General features: G+C 45.3%; 1 protein-coding gene across 1 annotated transcript in view; it reads right to left on the bottom strand.

Annotated features, from left to right (window-relative positions):
- Nucleotides 1–24093, bottom strand: part of LOC108796998 (contactin-associated protein-like 5) — a 283699-nt gene that overhangs the window by 119340 nt on the left and 140266 nt on the right. Inside the window, exons 9-13 of the mRNA XM_018568564.1 lie at nt 22438–22702; nt 19008–19157; nt 16063–16228; nt 8554–8664; nt 2479–2576 (exon numbers count right to left, since the gene is read on the bottom strand). Of these exons, the coding sequence (XP_018424066.1) occupies nt 2479–2576; nt 8554–8664; nt 16063–16228; nt 19008–19157; nt 22438–22702 (790 nt within the window). The remainder of the gene's footprint in view (nt 1–2478; nt 2577–8553; nt 8665–16062; nt 16229–19007; nt 19158–22437; nt 22703–24093) is intronic.

Below are 24093 nucleotides of genomic sequence, written 5' to 3'. Positions count from 1 at the left end.
AGTACTCCTTTGACCCAAAAGAGGACTACATCCAAAACAAAGGTTTGTCTTTAGTTCTCTTCTAAGTATACATATACATTTTTTCTTTACATTTTACACCTACTGATAGTAGCTGGTTTGGAAAGGGGTTCTGGACAGTGCAAGAGGACCTCACATTTTGAAAGGTCTGCTTTAAAGTCCCCAACACACATCTCCTATGCAACACAACAGATCTGAGTTTTAGCACACTGCAAAGCACAGATGTTAACTGTCATTGTGTGTCAACCATCAAATGAATGAGCTGCCTTACAGCAATGCTCATTTAAGCGTGGCATAACACACATTGGGATGCGTTAATGAACTGCAAAGATCTACACCCGGTCTTAGTCAGTTGTAACTGGAACAGGTGTCTCCATTAGATTTCTCCTCAAACTTACAGACCGCCAGTGGGCCACTTGGTAGAGTTGATAAAACAGTTCATCAGCAGGTGTCCAAGGCTACAAACCTCCATTGATCAGCAGCTTATAGGCCAGTTCAGAGGATAATCACTTCCTTTCTATAGTGGAATCAATATGGGAAACCAATGGGTTTCTGTGGGCAGTGATGTCCAACCAGAGCCACATAAAGTTAAAGAGCTCTGGTGAGCCACTAGGCAGAGCTGCTACACTAGCTCATTAGCAGATTCAAAGCTAAAGAAACCCACCAACCAGCATCTGATAGGTCAGTTCAGAGGATATTCACTTCCTTTCTAGATGTGGAACCAATATTTGGGAAACCAACAGGTTTCTGTGGGCAGTGGTTTCCAAACAAATTCAAACAAAAAGTTACAGAATTTGGGTGGGCCAGTTGGCAGTGCTGGTACAACAGCTAATCAGCTAATGTGTCTAAGGTTACAGATCCCCACCAATCAGCAGCTGGAAGGCCAGTTCAGAGGGTATGCACGTCCTTTCTAGATGTGGAGCCAATATTTGGGAAACCAACGGGTTTCTGTGGGCAGTGGTTGCCAACCAAAGTCAAACGAAAAGTTACAGAATTTGGGTGGGCCAGTTGGCAGTGCTGGTACAACAGCTAATCAGCTAATGTGTCTAAGGTTACAGATCCCCACCAATCAGCAGCTGGGAGGCCAGGTCAGTGGGTATTCACTTCCTTTCTGAAAGCAAAACTTATATGGGAAGCCATTGGGTTTCTGTGGGCAGTGATGTCTAACGAGAGTTACAGAGCTCTGGTTGGCCACTCAGCAGTGCTGGTACAAAAGCAAATTAGCAGGTGTCCATGGCTACACCCCCTCCCCTCACGAGTCAGCAGCTGGCAGACCAATTCAGGGGGTATTCATTTTCCTTCTGAATGCGGAACTAATATAGGAAACCAATGGGTTTCTGTAGCCAGCGATGCCTAACCAGAGCCAAAGTTACAGAGCTCCAGTGGGCCACTTGGAAGAGTTGGAACAACAGCTAATCAGCAGGTGTTCAAGGTCACACACCGCCACCAATTAGCAGCTGGGAGCCCAGTTCAGAGGGTATTGACTTCCTCTTTTAATTTAAATTTGTATTCAATTTTTCACATCAATCCAGAAAGAAAAGGTACAAACTAGACACACATATCAAAACATGTACACTATTGATTAAAGCCGTATACACGACATAAATCAAATATAACATTCCCATCGACCCGTTCTCCTCCCGACAGTAGGTATGGTCCTAGAGGATACAGGGTAAGTGTCTACAGTATGGGTCAATGGAGGGGCCTACATTCCTACATCAGATGAATACCACACATTCCATGGCGCCCAATGCTTATTAAATCTATCTATCTATCGCCCCGCCAGGAAGTGACAAAGCTCTTTCGTACTGGCAATGAATATGAACCAAGGATACTACATGGTGGATCGTAGGCAGGTCAGTAGTGCGCCACCTTCGTGATATGTTTAGTCTCGCGGCCAACAGCACATGAGAGACTACTGTTTGTATTGACTTCCTCTTTTAAAAGAGCTCTTTAAATGGCACAACGCAATACAGAGCTTGAAGCTTCAAATGAGCAAGAGCAGGCACGTGTACAGCTCATACAGCTACAATTGCTAAAATATGAGTTTTTCAGCACGCTCAGAAATTAAACTGTATATTATGTGCAGGCAATTTGCAATCAGCTGTCCGCTTCGGTGACTCCTGCTGCATGCCTGAAAAAGGTCTCTGCTGGTCTTAAATGGTGGACACCAGCTGCCATATCATCTGCCTGCCGCGTTCATGACAACAGCCCCTTTCGGAAAGAAAGGCGCCCTCGCTGCGGCTGCTCTCGGACGCAGGTGATGATGGTTTAAATTTGAAGCAACAGACTCCATTAGAAGGCTGAAGGCACAGAGTGATTCTCACACTGAACCAGAGCAAATTGGGCTCCTGCTGCTCTGAATAAGCTTGATGTCTCCGCTAATCCGCTCTAGAAGGGAATGGCGGTGAAATATTTAAGGACAGAGTTAAATATGAAAGAGGATGCTGTATGGCTTACCGGTTAAATTGCAGTAGACACGCACAGGTCCGAGAGGCCCGCTGCCATCCGAGTCAATGTAGTAGTAGTCGGACGGGTAACCTTTGTGCTTGACTATTCTATTAATTGGAATAATTGGAACATCAAATACATTAGCAGAAGTGTCACAATAAAATGTGGAATGCCCCATCCAATGGTTTCTATTCCTGTTCCGCAGCTTTCCTTTTGTCTTCACTTCACCTATACAGTTTAAAGAGTATGTATAGACTCTTTTATACAATAGGGAATGATTAAAACCCCTGTAACATTTATTTTTTTGGGTGGGAACCCCTTATAATGGTCACAACAGGTATACAGACTTGGAAACTCAGCACAGGGATGGTAGGAACCCCTCACAATGGGCACATTAGGTGTACAGACCCGGGAACTCAGCACGGGTATGGAGGGAACCCTTTATACTGGGCACAGCAGGTGTACAGACCTGGGAACTCAAAGCAGGAATGATGGGAACCCCTCATAATGGGCACAGCAGGTGTACAGACTCAGGAACTCAGTGAAGGGATGATGAAAGACCCTCATACTGGGCACACCATATGTACAGACCTAGAAACCAAGCATAGGGATGGTGGTGGTGCCCCTCATAATGGGCACAGCGGGTGTACAGACCCGGGAACTCAGCACAGGGATGGTGGGGGCCCTCATAATGGGCACATCAGGTGTAAAGACCTGCCTGGGAACTCAGCACAGGATGGTGGGAACCCCTTATAATGAGTACCGCAGGTGTACACCCCCGGAAACTCAGCTCAGGGATGGCAGGAACCCATCAAAATGGGCAAAGCAGGTGTACAGACCTGGGACTCAATTTCAACACTTAGTAAGTATGCAACTGATAAAGGGAATAGTAGGATAAATCTGCATACCATTGGTGGTGGTTGGGGGGGGGCACAATAAATATGCTTCCTTTTGGTATGTTAAAAATTCAATTAAGTGTCTTAAGTTATTTTGTTCTATCTATATAACTGTTGATCCTGCCTGGCTGGGAAGGGGACCTGATTTTTCTCTGCTGCAATATCACTTTCACATACAGAGGTCTCCTCCCCACACTGTGCCTGGGCAGTGAATGACACCAAGTTAGAAGCCGGTACTTACACTGCTTGCTTGCAATTAAAATAAATAAACACATTTAAGGTTGTAGTAATGATTACAGAACTGCATCAACTTGTATCTTTTATATCTGCCTGGAGTTCAGATTTAAACTGGCCATTAATGAATGCAAGAATAATTGCACAGCTAAAATCAGAGGATGATTCAGGCACAAAACTTTGTGATGGAGAGATGGAAAATTCCCCGACACGTGATGACTTAATTTGCACTAATAACTCTCAACCCTTGTTGAACAAACACTTGAGAAAGTGCTAAACATCATCAAGCATGTCGCAGCCTCTGTTCTACGCTCTTTAATGAGACATGTTTTATGGGTTTCAGCGCAATATTAATAGAGTAGTGGCTAATTAATTATTTACTAACATGACGGGCTGCCTGGAACTCATTTAAGGGCTGCTCACAGCTCTGCTCTAAATGTGGCGGGTTAAAAGTGCCGTACAGGGGCAGTTATGAGGCTTCGTAGTTGGGTTCCTGCCATTGCTTCCAATATGTTAAATCCTAAAAATGCATTCAGATACCTTAAAGGAGAACTATGAGTGGGGGGAGGGGGGGGTGCTTTTCACTCACCTCATAGTTCTAGCCGACCTGTGACAATGAGACTGTCACAGGTCGGCTCAGTAGATCGGGAGGTGAGCGAACACATACCGTCGCTCGCTCACTTCTCGATCCTGTCCCTGCAGAGAGCCGTGACAGGATCGAGAGGTGAGCGAACGCCGGTATGTGTTCGCTCACCTCCCGATCTACTGAGCCGACCTGTGACAATGAGACTGTCACAGGTCGGCTCAGTAGATCGGGAGGTGAGCGAACACATACCGTCGCTCGCTCACTTCTCGATCCTGTCCCTGCAGAGAGCCGTGACAGGATCGAGAGGTGAGCGAACGCCGGTATGTGTTCGCTCACCTCCCGATCTACTGAGCCGACCTGTGACAATGAGACTGTCACAGGTCGGCTCAGTAGATCGGGAGGTGAGCGAACACATACCGTCGCTCGCTCACTTCTCGATCCTGTCCCTGCAGAGAGCCGTGACAGGATCGAGAGGTGAGCGAACGCCGGTATGTGTTCGCTCACCTCCCGATCTACTGAGCCGACCTGTGACAATGAGACTGTCACAGGTCGGCTCAGTAGATCGGGAGGTGAGCGAACACATACCGTCGCTCGCTCACTTCTCGATCCTGTCCCTGCAGAGAGCCGTGACTGTTACTCACAGCTCCCTGCAGGGATGCCCCCCTCCCTTGTCCGATCCTCCAGCGCTGACTGTCGGAACGGACGGGGGAGGGGGCGGGTACAGCTGGCTCTGCCTATCTAGAGGCAGGGCCAGCTGTACCCGCCCCCTCCCCCGTCCGTTCCGACAGTCAGCGCTGGAGGATCGGACAAGGGAGGGGGGCATCCCTGCAGGGAGCTTCTACTTTTGTTCCCCATGGTCCCTGTGTGTGTTGTAAAGTAGTCACCGCTCCAAGCTCGCTCCCGGGATGGACCACAATTTAGTAAACTAGTAAACTTTTAGTAAACTAAACATGAGATTGTAGTTCATCCCGGGGTGGAGCTTGGTGCAGTGACTACTTTACAACACACACAGGGACCATGGGGAACAGATGTAGCCACCCTCCAGAAGGAAGGGCAGTGTCAGCACCAATTCAGCGATTAATAGAGGATCTACAGCCGAGTGTTCCCCCCCCCCTCCCCTGTCCGATCCTCCAGCGCTGACTGGCAAAACGGACGGGGAGGAGGCGGTTACACCCCCCTCCAGAAGGAAGGACAGTGTCAGCACCAATTCAGCGATTAATGAAGGATCTGCAGCCGAGTGATACACAAATAAGATACATTGTTGTTCATTTTCAAGGTACTTGAATGTATTTTTAAGATTTAACACCTAAATTTAGTGTCACTTTAACAAAACATCTCATTGTTCGTGACAGTTTTTTCACCTCCCTAATGAGTCCTACCTGGAAGCACTGTGAAATGTTTCTCTCTCTAACGAGTATACTGAGACTCCTAATCACGGTTATAATTAATATCTGGAAGGCTTTCCTTTCTCAATATGACTCCATGTCCAGAGGCTGAAGGAAATCATCACCTCCATACTGCCTCTCCTTCCATGCAATTGTTAATGAACCGATCAGATTTAATGGGGTGTCACTATACGGTATAGTTCCTGTTTACTTAGAACTGCGCACTGCCTCAAAAGTCACGCCATTGGAAAGCGTCACTGTTTTCCTGCACAGAAAGTCATTCCTGGCATTTCTGAAAAGTAATCATTTCAATAAAATCAACCACAATGTTGAAGTGTTCTCGGATAATTTGACCGGCTCTTGATGGAAATTATAGCTCCCTGAAAGGTCACGTTTTACATAAGTGATGTCGAGGAACATTTCTAATAACCTTAGGAATATGCCTGTGCTGCTTATAGTAACCGGGATCAAGAATATTGCATTAAAGTGGAACTCCACTAGTGGTGTCTTGCGGATGCTCGGTAGAAGAATAAAAAAGGAAATTGTAAAGGTGCTAGGAACTATTCTTTTGTGTTTTTTTGACTCAGTTACTGTATGTGCTAGTATGTCTTTCAATGTGGACTTCTGACAGATTAATTCACTCACCAAGCATTCAGTGGCCACCAACCCTCTCTGCCAATCCCTCCACTGGCTTCCATCCCCTGCCCTTCTCTGCCAATCCCTCCATTGTCTTCCATCCCCTGCCCTTCTCTGCCAATCCCTCCACTGGCTTCCATCCCGCGCCCCTTCCCCCCTTCCCTGCCAACCCCCCCACTAGCTTCCATCCCCCGCCCCTCTCTGCCAATCCCTCCACTGGCTTCCATCCCCTGCCCTTCTCTGCCAATCCCTCCATTGTCTTCCATCCCCTGCCCTTCTCTGCCAATCCCTCCATTGTCTTCTATCCCCTGCTCTTCTCTGCCAATCCCTCCACTGGCTTCCATCCCGCGCCCCTCTCTGCCAATCCCTCCATTGTCTTCCATCCCCTGCCCTTCTCTGCCAATCCCTCCACTGGCTTCCATCCCCTGCCCTTCTCTGCCAATCCCTCCATTGTCTTCTATCCCCTGCTCTTCTCTGCCAATCCCTCCACTGGCTTCCATCCCCTGCCCTTCTCTGCCAATCCCTCCATTGTCTTCTATCCCCTGCTCTTCTCTGCCAATCCCTCCACTGGCTTCCATCCCCTGCCCTTCTCTGCCAATCCCTCCATTGTCTTCTATCCCCTGCTCTTCTCTGCCAATCCCTCCACTGGCTTCCATCCCCTGCCCTTCTCTGCCAATCCCTCCATTGTCTTCTATCCCCTGCTCTTCTCTGCCAATCCCTCCACTGGCTTCCATCCCCTGCCCTTCTCTGCCAATCCCTCCATTGTCTTCTATCCCCTGCTCTTCTCTGCCAATCCCTCCACTGGCTTCCATCCCCTGCCCTTCTCTGCCAATCCCTCCATTGTCTTCTATCCCCTGCTCTTCTCTGCCAATCCCTCCACTGGCTTCCATCCCCTGCCCTTCTCTGCCAATCCCTCCATTGTCTTCTATCCCCTGCTCTTCTCTGCCAATCCCTCCACTGGCTTCCATCCCCTGCCCTTCTCTGCCAATCCCTCCATTGTCTTCTATCCCCTGCTCTTCTCTGCCAATCCCTCCACTGGCTTCCATCCCCTGCCCTTCTCTGCCAATCCCTCCATTGTCTTCTATCCCCTGCTCTTCTCTGCCAATCCCTCCACTGGCTTCCATCCCCTGCCCCTCTCTGCCAATCCCTCCACTGGCTTCCATCCCGCGCCCCTCTCTGCCAATCCCTCCATTGTCTTCCATTCCCTGCCCTTCTCTGCCAATCCGTCCACTAGCTTAGATCCCGCGCCACTCTCTGCCAATCCCTCCACTGGCTTCCATCCCCTGCCCTTCTCTGCCAATCCCCCCACTGGCTATCTCTGCCAATCCCTCCATTGGCTTCCATCCCCTGCCCCTCTCTGCCAATCCCTCCACTGGCTTCCATCCCCTGCCCCTCTCTGCCAATCCCTCCATTGGCTTCCATCCCTCACCCTTCTCTACCAATCCATCCACTAGCTTCCATCCCCTGCCCCTCTCTACCAATCCATCCACTAGCTTCCATCCTGCGCTCCTCTCTGCCAATCCCTCCACTGGCTTCCATCCCCTTCCGCTCTCTGCCAATCCCTCCAGTGGCTTCCATACCCTGCCCTTCTCTGCCAATCCATCCACTGGCTTCCATCCCCTGCCCCTCTCTGCCAATCCATCCATAGCTTTCATCCCACAACCTTATCTGCCAATCTCTGCACTGGCTTCCATGCTCCTTGGGAGGAGTCATGCAAATAATTAAATTCCTCGATGGGTGAGTGTCCATCTGGAGAAGTCCCCTCCTCTCTCCTGACACTGTCGGGCTCTTGGTCCATGAACGAGTGCCCGACTTTTTAGAGGGGGTGACACCAGAATGACTGTCAGTCATTTTGGTGTCACCCCTCCAATGGTGTCACCCGGCTGTGGGCCGCACCCCCGCGCCCCCCTTGTGACCCCATTGGGTGGAGTTTGACCTCAAGAAGGCAGTAGCGCATCCACAGAGAAGCATCTTACATGCCTGATGAGGCATTTCATTAAAATATAGCCTGAGGCTAAAAATTCATGGCAGCTTTTGTTAGCGCCATACCCGACTGATCACTAATCACTTCATCAGTTCATTCTATATGGAGTTTGGACTGAAAACCTTGGAGAAATTTCATTTTTTTAGTTAGTCCCGCAGATTAGCGACACAACATCCAGCATTTGGCTGCGGAGTTTGCCAAGTTTGTCCTAGTCACAGTTTAGCCGCTAATCTTTCCCCACATGGCCAAATTTCCTGTAAAATAACAGATGGATGATGGCGGCCGCCAATTGTTTCATTACCGGCTTTGGCTTAAAAAATATAAAAAAATACACCTTTATTAAGAGAGTCAGGAAACGCGTACTTACAGCTATGGCAAGTGGCGTCGGCGTAGCCCGTGTCCCCGCAGTCGCAGTGGAAGGTGCTCCAAGTCTGCGAGCACGTTCCGCCATGTTCGCAGTGATTTGGCAGGCATCTGTTGGAAACAAAAAAAAACAAGAAAGTCCACAGAGTCTGGTTGGTGAGTGTCACAGAGAAGCAGCTGAGAGCCGCTGAATGCAAAAAAAAACCGACTTTCCAAATGAGGCCGACAGTTAATTAGCTGCGGAGAGACTGAAAGGGATCTGAGCAAATCAATAATTTCAAATGCTGGATACTCTTGAAATTGATGAACCAGATACAGCAAATTACTAAACAAAAGTCAACCGCTCTCACAAAAGACGCTCGCTTCAGACTCAATTACAAAACCCGGTTTTATTTATTTATTTTACTTATTTTTATTTATTTTTTTGCCAGCGGAATATCAAACTAGAGAGAGAACACGCTGGAAGCGAAATAATGATTTTTTATAAACATTTGCATAACAAAAAGAATCTGTGAATACATGTATTTTAATCAGCGCTCGTTTGTTTAATTCTGTGAGCTGATAGACTTCTGCATGTGGGGAAGTCGGAACGGTAATTAATGCGAGGCTTTCATTAGACAGACTGGGAATACATGACTTACAGCTAGTCATATCTGAGTCATGTTACACGATGTAGCAAATATGAATAATTAAGAAAAATAAAGAGAATATGACAATACACAATAGATATAGAGAGATAGAGATAGATAGAGATAGAAATATAGAGAGATATAGAGATAGAGATATAGAGAGAGATAGAGATATAGAGAGAGATAGAGATATATAGATATAGAGAGAGATAGAGATATAGAGAGAGATAGAGAGATATAGAGATAGAGATATAGAGAGAGATAGAGATATAGAGAGAGATAGAGGTATAGAGAGAGATCGAGATATAGAGATATAGAGAGAGATAGAGATAGAGATATAGAGAGAGATAGAGATAGAGATATAGAGAGAGATAGAGATATAGATATAGAGAGAGATAGATATATAGAGAGAGATAGAGATATAGAGAGAGATAGAGATATAGAGAGAGATAGAAATATAGAGAGATAGAGATATAGAAATATTGAGAGATGGAGATATAGAGAGATAGATTCAGAGAGATGGAGATAGAGATAGAGAGATGGAGATAGAGATATAGAGAGATAGAGAGATAGAGAGATAGCGATAGAGAGATAGCGATAGAGAGATAGAGATAGAGATATCGAGAGATATAGAGAGATAGAGATAAAGAGATAGCGATAGAGAGATAGAGATAGAGAGATAGAGATAGAGAGATAGAGATAGAGAGATATAGAGAGATATAGAGAGATAGAGATAGCGATAGAGAGATAGAGAGAGAGAGAGAGAGAGACAGAGAGATAAAGGGATGGAGATATAACTACAGATTGACGGAGATAGAGAGATAAAGAGATAGAGAGATGGAGATACAGAGATAGAGAGATGGAGAGTCAGAGATAGAGAGATGGAGATATAGAGAGATAGAGAGATGGAGAGTCAGAGATAGAGAGATGGAGATATAGAGAGATAGAGAGATGGAGATACAGAGATAGAGAGATGGAGATATAGAGAGATAGAGAGATGGAGAGTCAGAGATAGAGAGATGGAGATATAGAGAGATAGAGAGATGGAGATACAGAGATAGAGAGATGGAGAGTCAGAGATAGAGAGATGGAGATATAGAGAGATAGAGAGATGGAGATATAGAGAGATAGAGATAGAGAGAGATCCCTACCATTAAATAAAAGCCTTCATTAGACAAACTGGGTATAAGAGACTTACAGTTAGTAAAATATAAATTATGTTCTACAATGTAGCAAATATGAATATTAAAGATCACAGCAGTATCTATACACAAGATAGACAGACAGATTACTATACATATGCTTTAAAATCTGGAGCCAAGAAAGGTTTAGAGGAACCTGGCCTTGGGGCAGCAGAGAGAGTAAACCCGGCCCTGTATACATGGACTTTATTCTATAAAAGTGCCGTGATGGGATCGGGATCCTTCCAGTCCATTATCAGTATATAGTAAACTCAATTTTCGGTGCTGTTGTGATCTGCCGCTCCAAACATATGAGGAGCCAGTGCCCGCTGTAGATATTTTGTTTGGTGCCGGAATCTCGGCGCTTCATTATTTAGTCTTTGGGGCCAACATAAGCAGCTGCCCCAGACTTCCATGCATTTTATAAAAATCAATCGGCCTCTGATCAGATAATGGCGGTGTAATTACATTGCAGATTTTAATGAGCATATAATATATTACGGAAGGTAGAGGATGATATGCAAAACCAGCCGTCAATCTTTGGAAATTAATTCCTTTGCTTTCATTGGGGGGGTTTTCTGGGTCACACATTTTGGATAGTCTTCTTGTTTTGAAACCTTTAAGAGACACTAAACTCAGGAGTTAAATCTTAAAAATATATTCAAGTACCTCAAATCTAAACAACAATGTATCTTATTTGTGTATCACTTGGCTGTAGATCCTCCAATCATCTCTGAATTGGTGCCGACACTGTCCTCCCTTCTGGAGGGGGGCTACGTCTGTTCCCCATGGTCCCTGTGTGTGTTGTAAAGTAGTCACCGCTCCAAGCTCCTCCCCCCGGGATGGACTACAATCTCATGTTTAGTTTATTAATTTGTATGGAGATTGTAGTCCATCCCGGGAGCGACCTTGGAGCGGTGACTACTTTACAACACACACAGGGACCATGGGGAACAGACATAGCCCCCCTCCAGAAGGAAGGACAGTGTCGGCACCAATTCAGAGATGATTGGAGGATCTACAGCCAAGTGATACACAAATAAGATACACTGTTGTTAATATTCAAGGTAAGCGAATGTATTTTTAAAGTTTAACTCCTAAATTTAGTGTCACTCTAACAAAACATCTCATTGTTCGTGAGAGTTTTTTCACCTCCCTAATGAGTCCTACCTGGAAACACGGTGAAATGTTTCTCTCCCTCTAACCAGTATACCAGTCACCGCTCCCAGCTTGCTCCCGGAATGGACTACAAGCTCACATTTAGTTTACTAATTTGTACTGAGATTGTAGTTCATCCCGGGAGTGAGCTTGGAAGCAGTGACTACTTTACAACACACACAGGGACCATGGGGAACAGACGTAGCCCCCCTCCAGAAGGAAGGACGGTGTCAGAGATGATTAGAGGATCTACAGCCGAGTGATACACAAATAAGTTACATTTTTGGTAATGTAAGAAAGAAAACCAAAACAGCGCTCTCTCTTCATGGAATACCGTCTGTTTATTAATTAAAACAAAAAGGTGAATTCCTATCAGATTTTCTTTAAATCGATTTGAATTCCAGCAAAGTTTACACATGACTGAATAGAACAGAAAGTGGGGGGAAGATCACTTCATACATGTGAAGACTTTTCAGGTGATAATGAGACGCCTCCACCTCATGAACACGGCAGATCGCGGCTTTAACAATTAGTCTCTATGTTAATTTAATTTATTTCCAAAGATTTGAATAGATGTCCACGAGCTGGTTCAGAGGGCTGCTGAGCAAACTCAGTGCAATTATCCTTTTGTTAAATGTATGATGAATTCCGAACAAACAAGGAGAAAAAAAAAAAAAGAAATGTGAAGATTTTTTTGCATATTTAAATGCGGAATTTTTAATAGTTACGCGGTTTTGCACGCGTTTGTGGCTACACTACAGTCTTTTGGGGACAGAACGTGCTGAAATTTGCCAAAAAAGATGAGCAAGTACTTTTTCCCACATTTTTTGTGGGAAAGTGATCAACCACATCAAAGTGATGATTGGATTGGGGATAAAGATCAGAAGGTGGGCGGATGGAAGGCAAGCTAGATGGCAGCAACCGATCAGCTTAAAGTGTTTGTCTATTTTTGCACCGAATTGGGATAACATGTACTTAATAGTTGTTTTTTTTCTCTGTGGGGGGGGCTCAGGAGGGGGTTGGGAAGGACAATGTTTGCCATAAATGCAACTAACTTGGCAAAAGGTTAATAGCCGCAAGTTATCTGGGATCTGCTAAGGTCTATGTTGGTGCAATGTTTGGTCCATGTGAGAAGTAAGGGGTTAACTGGAGCTAGTAAAGAAGTAAGCCGAGTGGTACAGTCCATCCAATCCTTAGGAAGGGGAGTGACTTCTCACCAAAATGCGTAGATTGACGCCTGAGACTTCCACTCACCACCATCCACATGCGCGGCTCTGTCTGTAGACTTGTAACCTTCTCTCCTTGCATTCCTACCGAGAATGTCAGCAGAGTATCACCCTCTCACCCCGGACTATGATTCCACTACTGGATTTAAAACTTTTCATCCTGGATCCTCTCCCTATTCACTCCAGATAATACAATGGTAACAGCAGGGGTGTCCCTAGCTTAATCACCACCTGAGAGGGGTTGGGGGGTGTTGGTGGTGCATGCTAACGGAGTGGATCATCTCTCCACCTTGATCTGTCCTAACCAGCTTAGTGACATCACTGGTTGCCAGGAGCCAGGCGGGTATCTGGCCATTGCGTTCCAGTTTGCTAAGAGCTGGATGGGGAGATGAATATGGCCCTTACATATTTCCCCGCCTGCCTCTCAGCAACCTTGGGCACTCTAACTGGAAAGGGGGCGGGGGGGGGGCAGGCACGCTGCAAACATTGTGTAGCATAGCATGGCCATGCCGCTCTGCCTAATGCCCATCTGCCATGTGACCCAAAGACATGCCCCTGTATGTTGATTTAAACTGAAAGGGTCATACACATCTCTTTCCAACCAGCTCTTAGCAACCTAGGACACCCTTACTGGCATTCCAACCAGCTCCTGGCAACCAGTGATGTCACCGGTTGCTAGGAGCTCTGTGGGTCGCTGCCTTTTATCCCTGGCCCCTCAGGTGGCAAAAAATCTAGGGGTGCCCCTGTAGTTAAGGATGCATTTCACACAGTGCAGTTTTTTGTATTTTGCATGCTGCACTTTAGCACCCTCAAGGCATTAAAATATGTTGCAATGCACATAAATCTCACAAAAACTTACTCAAAAACTCATCTTAAACCACGCCGACTTTTTAGGCACAGAGGTGAAACTGGCCCCCGTAAAGCAAAAGGGAAACAAAATAATTATCTGACGATCCCAAACGAGCATCTCAGAAATTGGATTGCAGTGGCTGTAAATAATAGCAGACGCTGTATGCCTCTGCAGTAACTGCAGTCTTGGAGCAAGGTGAGCTATTTGGAAACTCTTTACTGCCAGGCAGAGATATGAAATCTCTCTAAAGAGGAAAAAAAAAAATTGCACAAGGTGTAATTAAGTTTAATCTCCACTTTCCTGTGTACCTGTTCCTTTGATAAAGTTCGGAACACGCTGTGGATCAGAAATTGAATCTCGCTGAACTGGCAACAAATCCCTTAACTGCAGAAAATTTATTGTGCTTTCGCTGAAATACCCCAGACGCCGGATTTCTGCTCAGCCTGGGCCTATCCGAGGATTACTTCCAGAGGTTCCGGGTATTTATCAACTGAGCAAAACATCATGCTAATGCACAATATGACATTTACGCCACGGCTCTGAGCAATGTGAAGCCGGAAAATATGGATTGTATTAAAAAAAAAAAAAACAACAAAAAAAAAACACAAGAGCATGCTTTTATGATTCTGTGTTTCTGGAATCTGATGTGCAATCTGCAGCATGTGTAATGTGGGCACAATACTCCCCACTAAAATATTTATAGGGATTATAGCACTGCTAGTCCATCTGAATAGAAGGTTTTAAAGGGCCTCTGTCCTAACAGCTGAGCAGGACCAGATTAACATAGGGGCTACTGGAGTGCCAGCTCCAGTCCCACCACTGGAAATAAGCCTGGTCGGCCAAAATTGCCTCGGTATGCCCGACGGCAATCTGTGGCAGCTGGGCTGAAGACAATCAGGTAGAGGTGCCGGCAGCTCTGATCAGGCATATTTCGGTGGCCGCCTAATTAGAGAGCAGCCTCTGCTGCTTCCTATCTGACCGACCGATAGCACCAGGCCCATGATGTCCTTCAACTGGCCCTGCAGCTGAGGCCACCCTCCGAATGCAGAGGCTGCCATTGACTGACTCCTTGAAACGCTGCTCTGTCTGGGAAAGTTAGCATCTGTGTAGGAGCAGGTCATGTGTCTACCCTACAGTCAGCATCTTCTTACACTCAAGCAATGGTCTTCCATACTTCGTAGAAGGCAACTTGTACAAATGCCTTTTTGCAGGCCCCCCACCTTTCTCTAGTAAGGCTGTAATGTTCATTGTCTAGGGGGTTATAAGAGAAAAACATACACATTTAATTCATTGACGGCACTTTGCTCTGCTCTCCTGCGTTCTTGCAGTGTGAACAGACCCTCCACATCCTCGCATACACTGGAAGAATGCTGGCCCTGCATTGTACAGTACATGATGATATAGGTAAAGGATCGATTACACGAGCAGTGAAGAAGAGAGACTTCGTAGTTGGTGGGGAAGAAGCCTGCATGAGCGAGGAATAAGTATATTTCCCCACCATAGCCCCCCTAAACAAGATCCCCCATAGACTAAACAAGGTAATAAGAGCCATACTGGGGAGGAGGGGAAGCTACCGAAAGTCTTTCTTACAAGCAGAGTTCATCTCACCTCCAACATGGCCAACAACTGGACATGATCATAATACAATTCTATTGCACTCTATACATAGAACACTACAACCTCCAACATGGCCGACCACTGGACATGATCATAATACAATTTTATTACACTCTATACATAGAACACTACAACTTCCAACATGGTCGACCACTGGACATGATCATAATACAATTCTATTACACTCCACTACACCCCCAACATGGCCGACCACTGGACTCCATCATAATACAATTCTATTACACTCTATGCATAGAACACTACAACCCCCAACATGGCCGACCACTGGACATGATCATAATACAATTCTATTACACTCCACTACACCCCCAACATGGCTGACCACTGGACTCCATCATAATACAATTCTATTACACTCTATGCATAGAACACTACAACCCTCAACATGGCCGACCACTGGACATGATCATAATACAATTCTATTACACTCTATACATAGAACACTACAACCCCCAACATGGCCGACCACTGGATGCCATCATAATACAATTCTGTTACACTCTATACATAGAACACTACACCCCCAACATGGCCGACCACTGGACGCCATCATAATACAATTCTATCACACTCTATACATAGAACACTACAACCCCCAACATGGCCGACCACCACCGTCTGATATGTTACCAGATAAAGAAACAAAACATATCTAGGCCGGCCAGCTCCGTCAGAAGCCTGTGATCCTTGCAGGATTGAGTGCCAGGGATACAATGGTGATGATATAGTTAATTCATACAAAACAAAAAAAGGTGTCTATACACTTGAAGCAAAACATTTTTCATTTCTCACCCCATGCCCACTTCATATAAACAATATCAAATTACCTGTCTCTTATGCCGCACATATCGATCTGCAAGTCACTGAAATTTCCCAGCATGCCGCGCTGAGCCAAAATGAGGTCCTTGGGCTGATTATCGATGAAGATGAGCCTCATGCATCCTTGGAATGAAGAAATCGGATTTACACAGTCGGACGGAGGATCCGGGCAGCCTGTGTGATAAGAGAGAGACACATAGTCTAATCAAATTTCATATAACACATTTATGTATTTATTTTATGAGCGTTATTGATGGATGACCCCGAAGGTCTTAATATTCCCGATGTCTCCTTTTATTACATAGGCCCCATCATAGAGGAACGTTCAGCACGACTTTTGGTGCACTCTTATTGTTTGTGCCGATGTGTTCATTGCCGGCCAAATATATTTTATTTACATTCCTTTATTGCTTTATTCTGTTGCCTGAGGGAGTCCGCAGAACCGAAAGAATGAAGAAAGTTCATTTCATAGCAGCCGAGTTACAGTGTCAGTTCACCTCTGGACCGCAGAAGATTGCTTTTATGCAGCAGGTAGATACAAGCCTGATGTTCAGTGTATATCACCCAATGGCATTTTATATCATTTATATGATGGCGCTGGATCCATTTGAGTTAATTTGTTGTTTAAAGTTTGTAACTACTTATTCTCTCGTCTCTCTCTCGTCTTTTCTTTTCTCTCAGTCTGTCTCTCTATTTTTTCACTCTCTTTTTTCTCTTTCGCTCTCTCTTTTTTGCTTTCTCTCTCTTCATATATAGAGCAATCTCTCCTTCTCTCTCTCATTCATATGATCTCTACCCTCTTCCTCTCTCTATATGCTGTCTCTTTATATATACATATGCACTCTCTCTCTCTCTCTCTCTCTCTCTCTCTTTCTCTCCATATATGCTCTCTTACTTTCTTTCTTTCCCTCTCCATATACATATATATATATATTTTTTTTTCACATGAACTTTATTAGCATTCCGGTGTTAGTCCGTAGGGTTCAATATTGAGTTGGCTCCGCCCTTTGGCGCTTCAGCTTCAACTCTTCTGGGAAGGCGTCCGCAAGGTTTAGGAGTGTGTCTATGGGAATGTTGGACCATTTGTGAGGTCAGGTACTGATGTTGGGGGAGATGGCCGGGCTTGCAGTCTCCGCTCTAATTCATCCCAAAGGTGTTCTATGGGGCTGGGGGTCAGGTTAGTCAAGTTCCTCCACCCCAAACTCCCCCATCCATGTCTTTATGGACCTTGCTCTGTGCACTGGTGCGCAGTCATGTTGGAACAGGAAGGGGCCATCCCCAAACTCCTCCCACAAAGTTGGGAGCATGCAATTGTCCAAAATGTCTTGGTATGCTGATGCGTTAAGAGTTCCCTTCACTGGAACTAAGGGGCCAAGCCCAACCCCTGAAAAACAACCCCCCCCACCACCCCCCATAATCCCCACTCCACCAAACTTTACACTTGGCACACTACAGTCAGGCAAGTACCGTTGTGGCAACCGCCAAAACCCAGACACGCCCATCGGATTGCCAGACAGAGAAGCGTGATTGGTCACTCCAGAGAACACGCCTCCTCTTCTCTAGAGTCCAGTGGCAGCGTGCTTTACACCACGGCATCCCACGCTTTGCATTGTACTTGGTGATGTAAGGCTTGGGTGGAGCTGCTCGGCCATGGAAACCCATTCCATGGAGCTCTCTACGCACTGTTGTTGTGCCAATCTGAAGGCCACATGGAGTTTGGAGGTCTGTAGCTATTGACTCTGCAGACAGTTGGCGAATTCTGCGCACTGTGCGCTTCAGCAGGCGCTGACCCCGCTCTGTCATTTTACGTGGCCTACCACTTCCTGGCTGAGTTGCTGTTGTTGCCAGTTGCTTCCACTTTGTTATAATACCGCTAACAGGTGACCGCAGAATATTTAGTAGCAAGGAATTTCACGGGACACCTGAATCCAATGATTTGGAGGGGCCCAATACTTTTGGTAATATAGTGTATATATATTATCTCTCTCTCTCTCTCTTGGCTAAAAGAGAGGAGGGACACCAGCAAACATCCATTCACTGATCTCCTCCCTGCTAAATGAACCCGAAAGTAATGATAGTTTTGTCACTTCCGGTTTCTAATTCCTGATCAAGCATGACATGGCCTTCATCAGCTTCATTGACGTGCAAAGGTGACATCATGTAGACCTCTAATGTCTACTTGAAGAGAATCACCACAAAAGTCCTATCACATCGGGGGCTTGTGATATCACATGTTAGGTATCCCCACACACGCTGGACAGAGAACAACAATTCTAGGGCCGCTATTCACAGGTAACTCTAGATGGATGACTTGTAAAAGCTTTTAAAGCGGCACCTACAAACAACCTTGGCCATCGTTGTTTATTTGACATTATTATTATTATATAGGATTTATATAGCGCCAACAGTTTGTGCAGCACTTTACAATATAAGGAAGACATTACAGTTACAATACAATACAAGACAATATGGTGAGGAGTGCACACAGTTTTGAAGCTTGACGTGTTTGGTATCTATTTACTCGGCACAACCTCAACTTTTATATTTTGCCAATTGGGTAATAAACTGAGTTTATGTGCAAAATGAACTTAAGTGTATTTTTACAGAATATTTGTATTTGATAAACAGTTACCCTTATATAATGCAACATAAAAAGTTACAACTGCCACCATTTTATTCTACAGGGTCTCTGCATTTAGGAAAACTATACTATAGGACGTGTGTGTGTGCTGGTGTGGTGGTGGTGGTGGTGGTGGTGGTCGTGGTCGTGGTGGGTGTTAAGTAATCTTCAGGCCTAAAAATGTGCATTTTAACATGTGTTTTTTAATATTTTTTAAGTTAGAGCTTTGTAAATCTCAGGACTGGATGGACAGAAATGCAAATCCTCTGGCAGGTAAACCAGCTCACATATTATGTGATTCGTCTGTGTATTCAGCTTTAGGACTTTTCTCACCTCCGAAATAATACTGATATCCGGTGGAAATCCGGGCGGGGATGGTGACGTGGACGGGTGCCGTGGCTCCGTTGTCTAACGTCAGAGTGATTCGGTGTCTTCTAATGTTGATTGCCACAGTGTGCCATAAGCCGTCATTTAAAAAGCTACCTGGAAGATGAAAAGGAGTTTATTCCTGAACATTATATATTTTTACTTTTTCACTTGCATGAAAACAAGCAAAGTTAATGTGCCGAAGCAAACAAACAACAAGATAAAGCCTTTACGACGTGTGCGAGGAATGTTATGATGATGAGTAAAGTGCATTATATTGTGTCCAGTACAAAGTGGAAGCTCGGAGATAATGATGCTCCGTTCACCGCAAACCGCTTGTTCCAGTCATTTCCAATTACCGGCATCCTTCGCATTCTCACATACCAATACACATTATATCCTAATACAGAGGGGCGAGCTCGCTGCTCATGGGAACGTGTCCTCACTTAGGATTCATAGTTCTAACGTTGCTTTGTATTAATGTACTTTTGAAATCTTTATGTGGCGACCGCTGGAAATATTTTTCAATGGAGAACTATCGGCAAATCATAACAGCCGCCACTGGCAGTGCCTGGGGACAGTTATAGCCAATTAGAATTGCCCATGCATAAAAAATAATCATAATTGTGCTCGGTCTATTGTCTCTGACTGTCTGTCCTTTACAGTAAGGGAAGAGGTAGTGGGCGGGACTATCCTGCAGCTAGTGGAGGGTAGAACTATCTTGTGGCTGTTGGTGGGATGGACTATCCTGCTGCTGCTGTTGGGACATATTATCCTGTGGTTGAAGATGGGCCAGACTATCCTGTGGCTAGTGGTGGGCTGGACTATCCTACAGCTGGTGTTGGGTGGACCTATCCTGAGGCTTGTGGTAGGCAGGACTATTCTGTGGCTGGTGATGGACAGGGCTATCCTGTAGCTGGTGGTAGACCGGACTATTCTGTGCCTGCTGGTAGACTGGACTATCCTGTCTGTGGTGTGGTGGTGGGTAGGACTATCCTGCAGCTGGTTGTGGGTAGAACAATCCTGCGGCTGGTGCTGGGAGGGATTTTCTGCGGATGGTGGAGGGAGGGACTATCCTGCGGTAGGTGCTGGGATGGACTATCCTGCAGACGGTGCTTGGAGGGACTATCCTGCGGATGGTGGTGGGAGGGACTATCCTGCAGGTGGTGGTGGGAAGAAATATCCCACAGCTGGTGGAGGGCAGGACTATCCTGCGGCTTGCAAGTGTAAGATCCAGGCCACAAATAACTCGAACTCGAATGGTGTGGGGCCAGTGACTGATGGACATGCTAATAGCTTGTCCACTAGAGGAGACCACAGTATTGTTAACCCTTCCTCCCCAGCATGCTGTGCTGTAGTCCTGAACTTCAATATTCTTGTTTGCTGTGCTTGGAAGTTGCTTTCCCTTCCAGATGACCCCTCCATTCCATGATGTACATATGATGACCCCTCCAGTATATGATTTATATATGATGACCCCCTCCACTCCATGATTTATATATGATGACCCCTCCACTCCATGATTTATACATGATGACCCCACCACTAGATCCATGATTGATATATGATGACCCCACCACTAGATCCATGATTGATATATGATGACCCCACCACTAGATCCATGATTGATATATGATGACCCCACCACTAGATCCATGATTGATATATGATGACCCCACCACTAGATCCATGATTGATATATGATGACCCCTCCAGTCTATGATTTATATATGATGACCCCACCACTCCATGGTTTATATATGATGACCCCTCAACTCCATGATTTATATATGATGACCCCTCCAGTCTATGATTTATATATGATGACCCCTCCACCCCATGATTGGTATATGATGACCCCTCCACTCCATGATTGGTATATGGTGACCCCTCCACTCCATGATTTCTATATGATGATCCCAATCCAGTCCATGATTTATATATGATGACCCCTCAACTCCATGATTTATATATGATGACCCCTCCAGTCTATGATTTATATATGATGACCCCTCCACCCCATGATTGGTATATGATGACCCCTCCACTCCATGATTGGTATATGGTGACCCCTCCACTCCATGATTTGTATATGATGATCCCCATCCAGTCCATGATTTATATATGATGACCCCTCCAGTCCATGATTTATATATGATGACCCCTCAACTCCATGATTTATATATGATGACCCTTCCACTGCATGATTTATATATGATGACTCCTCCACTCCATGATTTATATATGATGACTCCTCCACTCCATGATTTATATATGATGACCCCTCCAGTCCATGATTTATATATGATGACCCCTCCAGTCCATGATTTATATATGATGACCCCTCCAGTCCATGATTTATATATGATGACCCCCTCCTGTCCATGATTTATATATGATGACCTCTCCACTCCATGATGTGTATATGATGACCCCTCGAGTCTGATTTATATATGATGACCCCTCCAGTCTATGATTTATATATTGTGGCCTCTCCATGTGTTGTTATAACTAAACTACATTCGGTGGATATAATTGAACATATTGCCTTCGAGTGGTGCAGAATGTCAGAAAGTCATCATAGTAATAGGTTACGAAGTATCTCCGGAGGATCCGGTTTTCGTGGAGTTCTTTTCCTGCCAGTTAGATTCTTTCTTATGTAACTGGCCTTGTCTGACATTCGCTCATTCCTCGTCCTTCATCCATTGCTCTGGTTAGAGCCTTAGATTTCATGTTTGGTGATCCCAAACTCTATACAATATGCTGTGATCCACACGGGGACCCCATTGTATGAGCACAGCTCATGTCCGTTCCTTTGAGGAACCTCTCATGAACTTGACAGCCAAATTACAAGTAACGCCTTTGTGTGTCACCGAATCCTCCATCCTAATCCTTCTTCTAAATCTCATAAGTACAGAAGTCATTGTGCTGCGTTCATGTCGTCTATAAATCTTCCAGGGTAGGCAACAATTACAAAGATTACAGCTGAACTCCGGGGTCAGCAAATATTGTCCTTGTACAAGTCATGTGCGTTATTCCTTGAATCTTGGTGGTTAAATAAAGGACTGAAGGGAAGGATTGAGGTCTGATACAAGACTGAAGGAAGGATAGAGGTGAGATACAAGACTGAAGGGAAGGGCAGAGGTCAGATAGAAGACTGAGGGACAGAGGACAGATAGAAGACTGCAGGGAAGGACAGAGGTCAGATAGAAGACTGAAGGGAAGGACGGAGGACAGATAGAAGACTGCAGGGAAGGAAAGAGGTCAGATAGAAGACTGAAGGGAAGGACGGAGGACAGATAGAAGACTGAAGGGAAGGACGGAGGTCAGGTATAAGACTGAAGGGAAGGACGGAGGTCACATATAAGACTGAAGGGAAGGACGGAGGTCAGATTACCTGTGGTTATTGGAAGTATGTTGGGTAACTTCTCCTGAATCATCAGCAGCAACTTCCCAGAATACAGCTGGAGCAGGAGGAACCCGGAATCCCCGGCTAGCTTGGTAGATAACAGAAGACTGTCACTATTCCACGTCCGGAACTGGAAACTGACCGCCAGATCGTCCAGCTGTGGGGTGCCGGGCAGTAGGAGGAAGCTGGTGCTGGGGCTTGTAAAGGTGATGGGGACAATGTGGGGTTCAGAGCAGGAAAATGTGATGTTCCCCTAAAAAGAAAACACAAAATACACAAAATGATTTTTACTCAGTTGTTTTTTTGACCATCAGGAGAACTTCTTATTCTGGCTTTTTTTTAATACTCATTTCCGGACCGGAGCAAATTGAATTTCTGCTGTGGGCCTCTTTATATGGAAATAACAATGTACTTACTAAAGATAACAAAGTAACACATACTGAGACACGGAGCATACTGCCACTAGATGGACGCCAAGGTGCATAGCCAGAGTATAGCTGGACAATTCCATCAGCACTGCACTACCGCCACTAGATAAAGTCAAGGAGAGCCAGTGCCATCTAGTGGCAGTAGTGCCCTGCAAACATAATTTCTCCAGCATGGGTAGAAGATGTATTACTAATTGTTTTGGCCCACACAGGGTCCCCTGTCTGTGGGGTGCCTGTGGGGTGACTCACTGATGAGTTATCCTCAGGAAGAGGACCCAGCAAGGCCTTACTGCAGCCACCTAGTTGCAGTGCTTTGCTTTGCAAACGGCATTCGTTCAACACTGGGCAGAAGATTTAGAAATCAGCCCTCATAATGTCACATGGGTCAGAATTGTTTTAGGCCCTCAAAGGGTCCCCTTTCCTTGGGGTTGACTCGGTGACATCATCAAGGAGTTGCCCCGAAGAAGATGACCCTGCAAGGCCACGTTGCAGACGCTAGATGGCGATAGAGGAGCACAAGAGTTAACTATGCTCATGGGCACCATCCAGCAGCTGTAATGCTGAGCGAACCACATTTGCCCAATTGTTATGTATCAACCCCTTTAGGTTTCCTTGGAATGTTGGTCATTTCCATCCTTTCATTGCATTCCCTGTGAGCACCACCTTGAATTATATCTGGTCCAGCACTGGCAGGACTACCCAGATCCACACAAGATTTATTTTCCTTGTGAGCATACAGCTCAGCACAATCCCTTTTATTCCCCATTTCCATAAAAATAAATATATAATAATCCAAAAATCCAGATCGGCGACCGAACATCAAAGATTGTTACAGGCAGAAAGACAAATCGTTTTTGTTTTACATGCGAATCCTTTAGGAGGCTCAACGGCAATACCAGGAAACAAAAAGATAATAATAATAATAATACTACTACAATAAGATAGATTATGAATAGGGCTGGTAATGATTAACATTTTCATGTTCGATTAATCTAAATTTTTTTAAATCGATTAATCGATTAATTTCGACTAATTATAATGCACATACAGATCCAAATACATTGCCCTATACACATACAGCACAGCAATGAAGTAATAAAATGAACTAGGATCACACTAATCCAGCACGTTATTAATCTCACGTGCCCCACTCAATATGGCCGCCGCTTGAGTGGGGCAACTCAGAATAATAACGTGCTGGATTAGTGTGATCCTG

The sequence above is a fragment of the Nanorana parkeri genome, unplaced genomic scaffold (genome assembly GCF_000935625.1).
Source record: "Nanorana parkeri isolate BGI_ZX_2015 unplaced genomic scaffold, ASM93562v1 scaffold1209, whole genome shotgun sequence".
In the NCBI taxonomy this organism is placed as follows: Eukaryota; Metazoa; Chordata; class Amphibia; order Anura; family Dicroglossidae; genus Nanorana; species Nanorana parkeri.
Note: the sequence above shows the minus strand (reverse complement) of the source record. Positions and strands in the feature narration are given on the sequence as shown.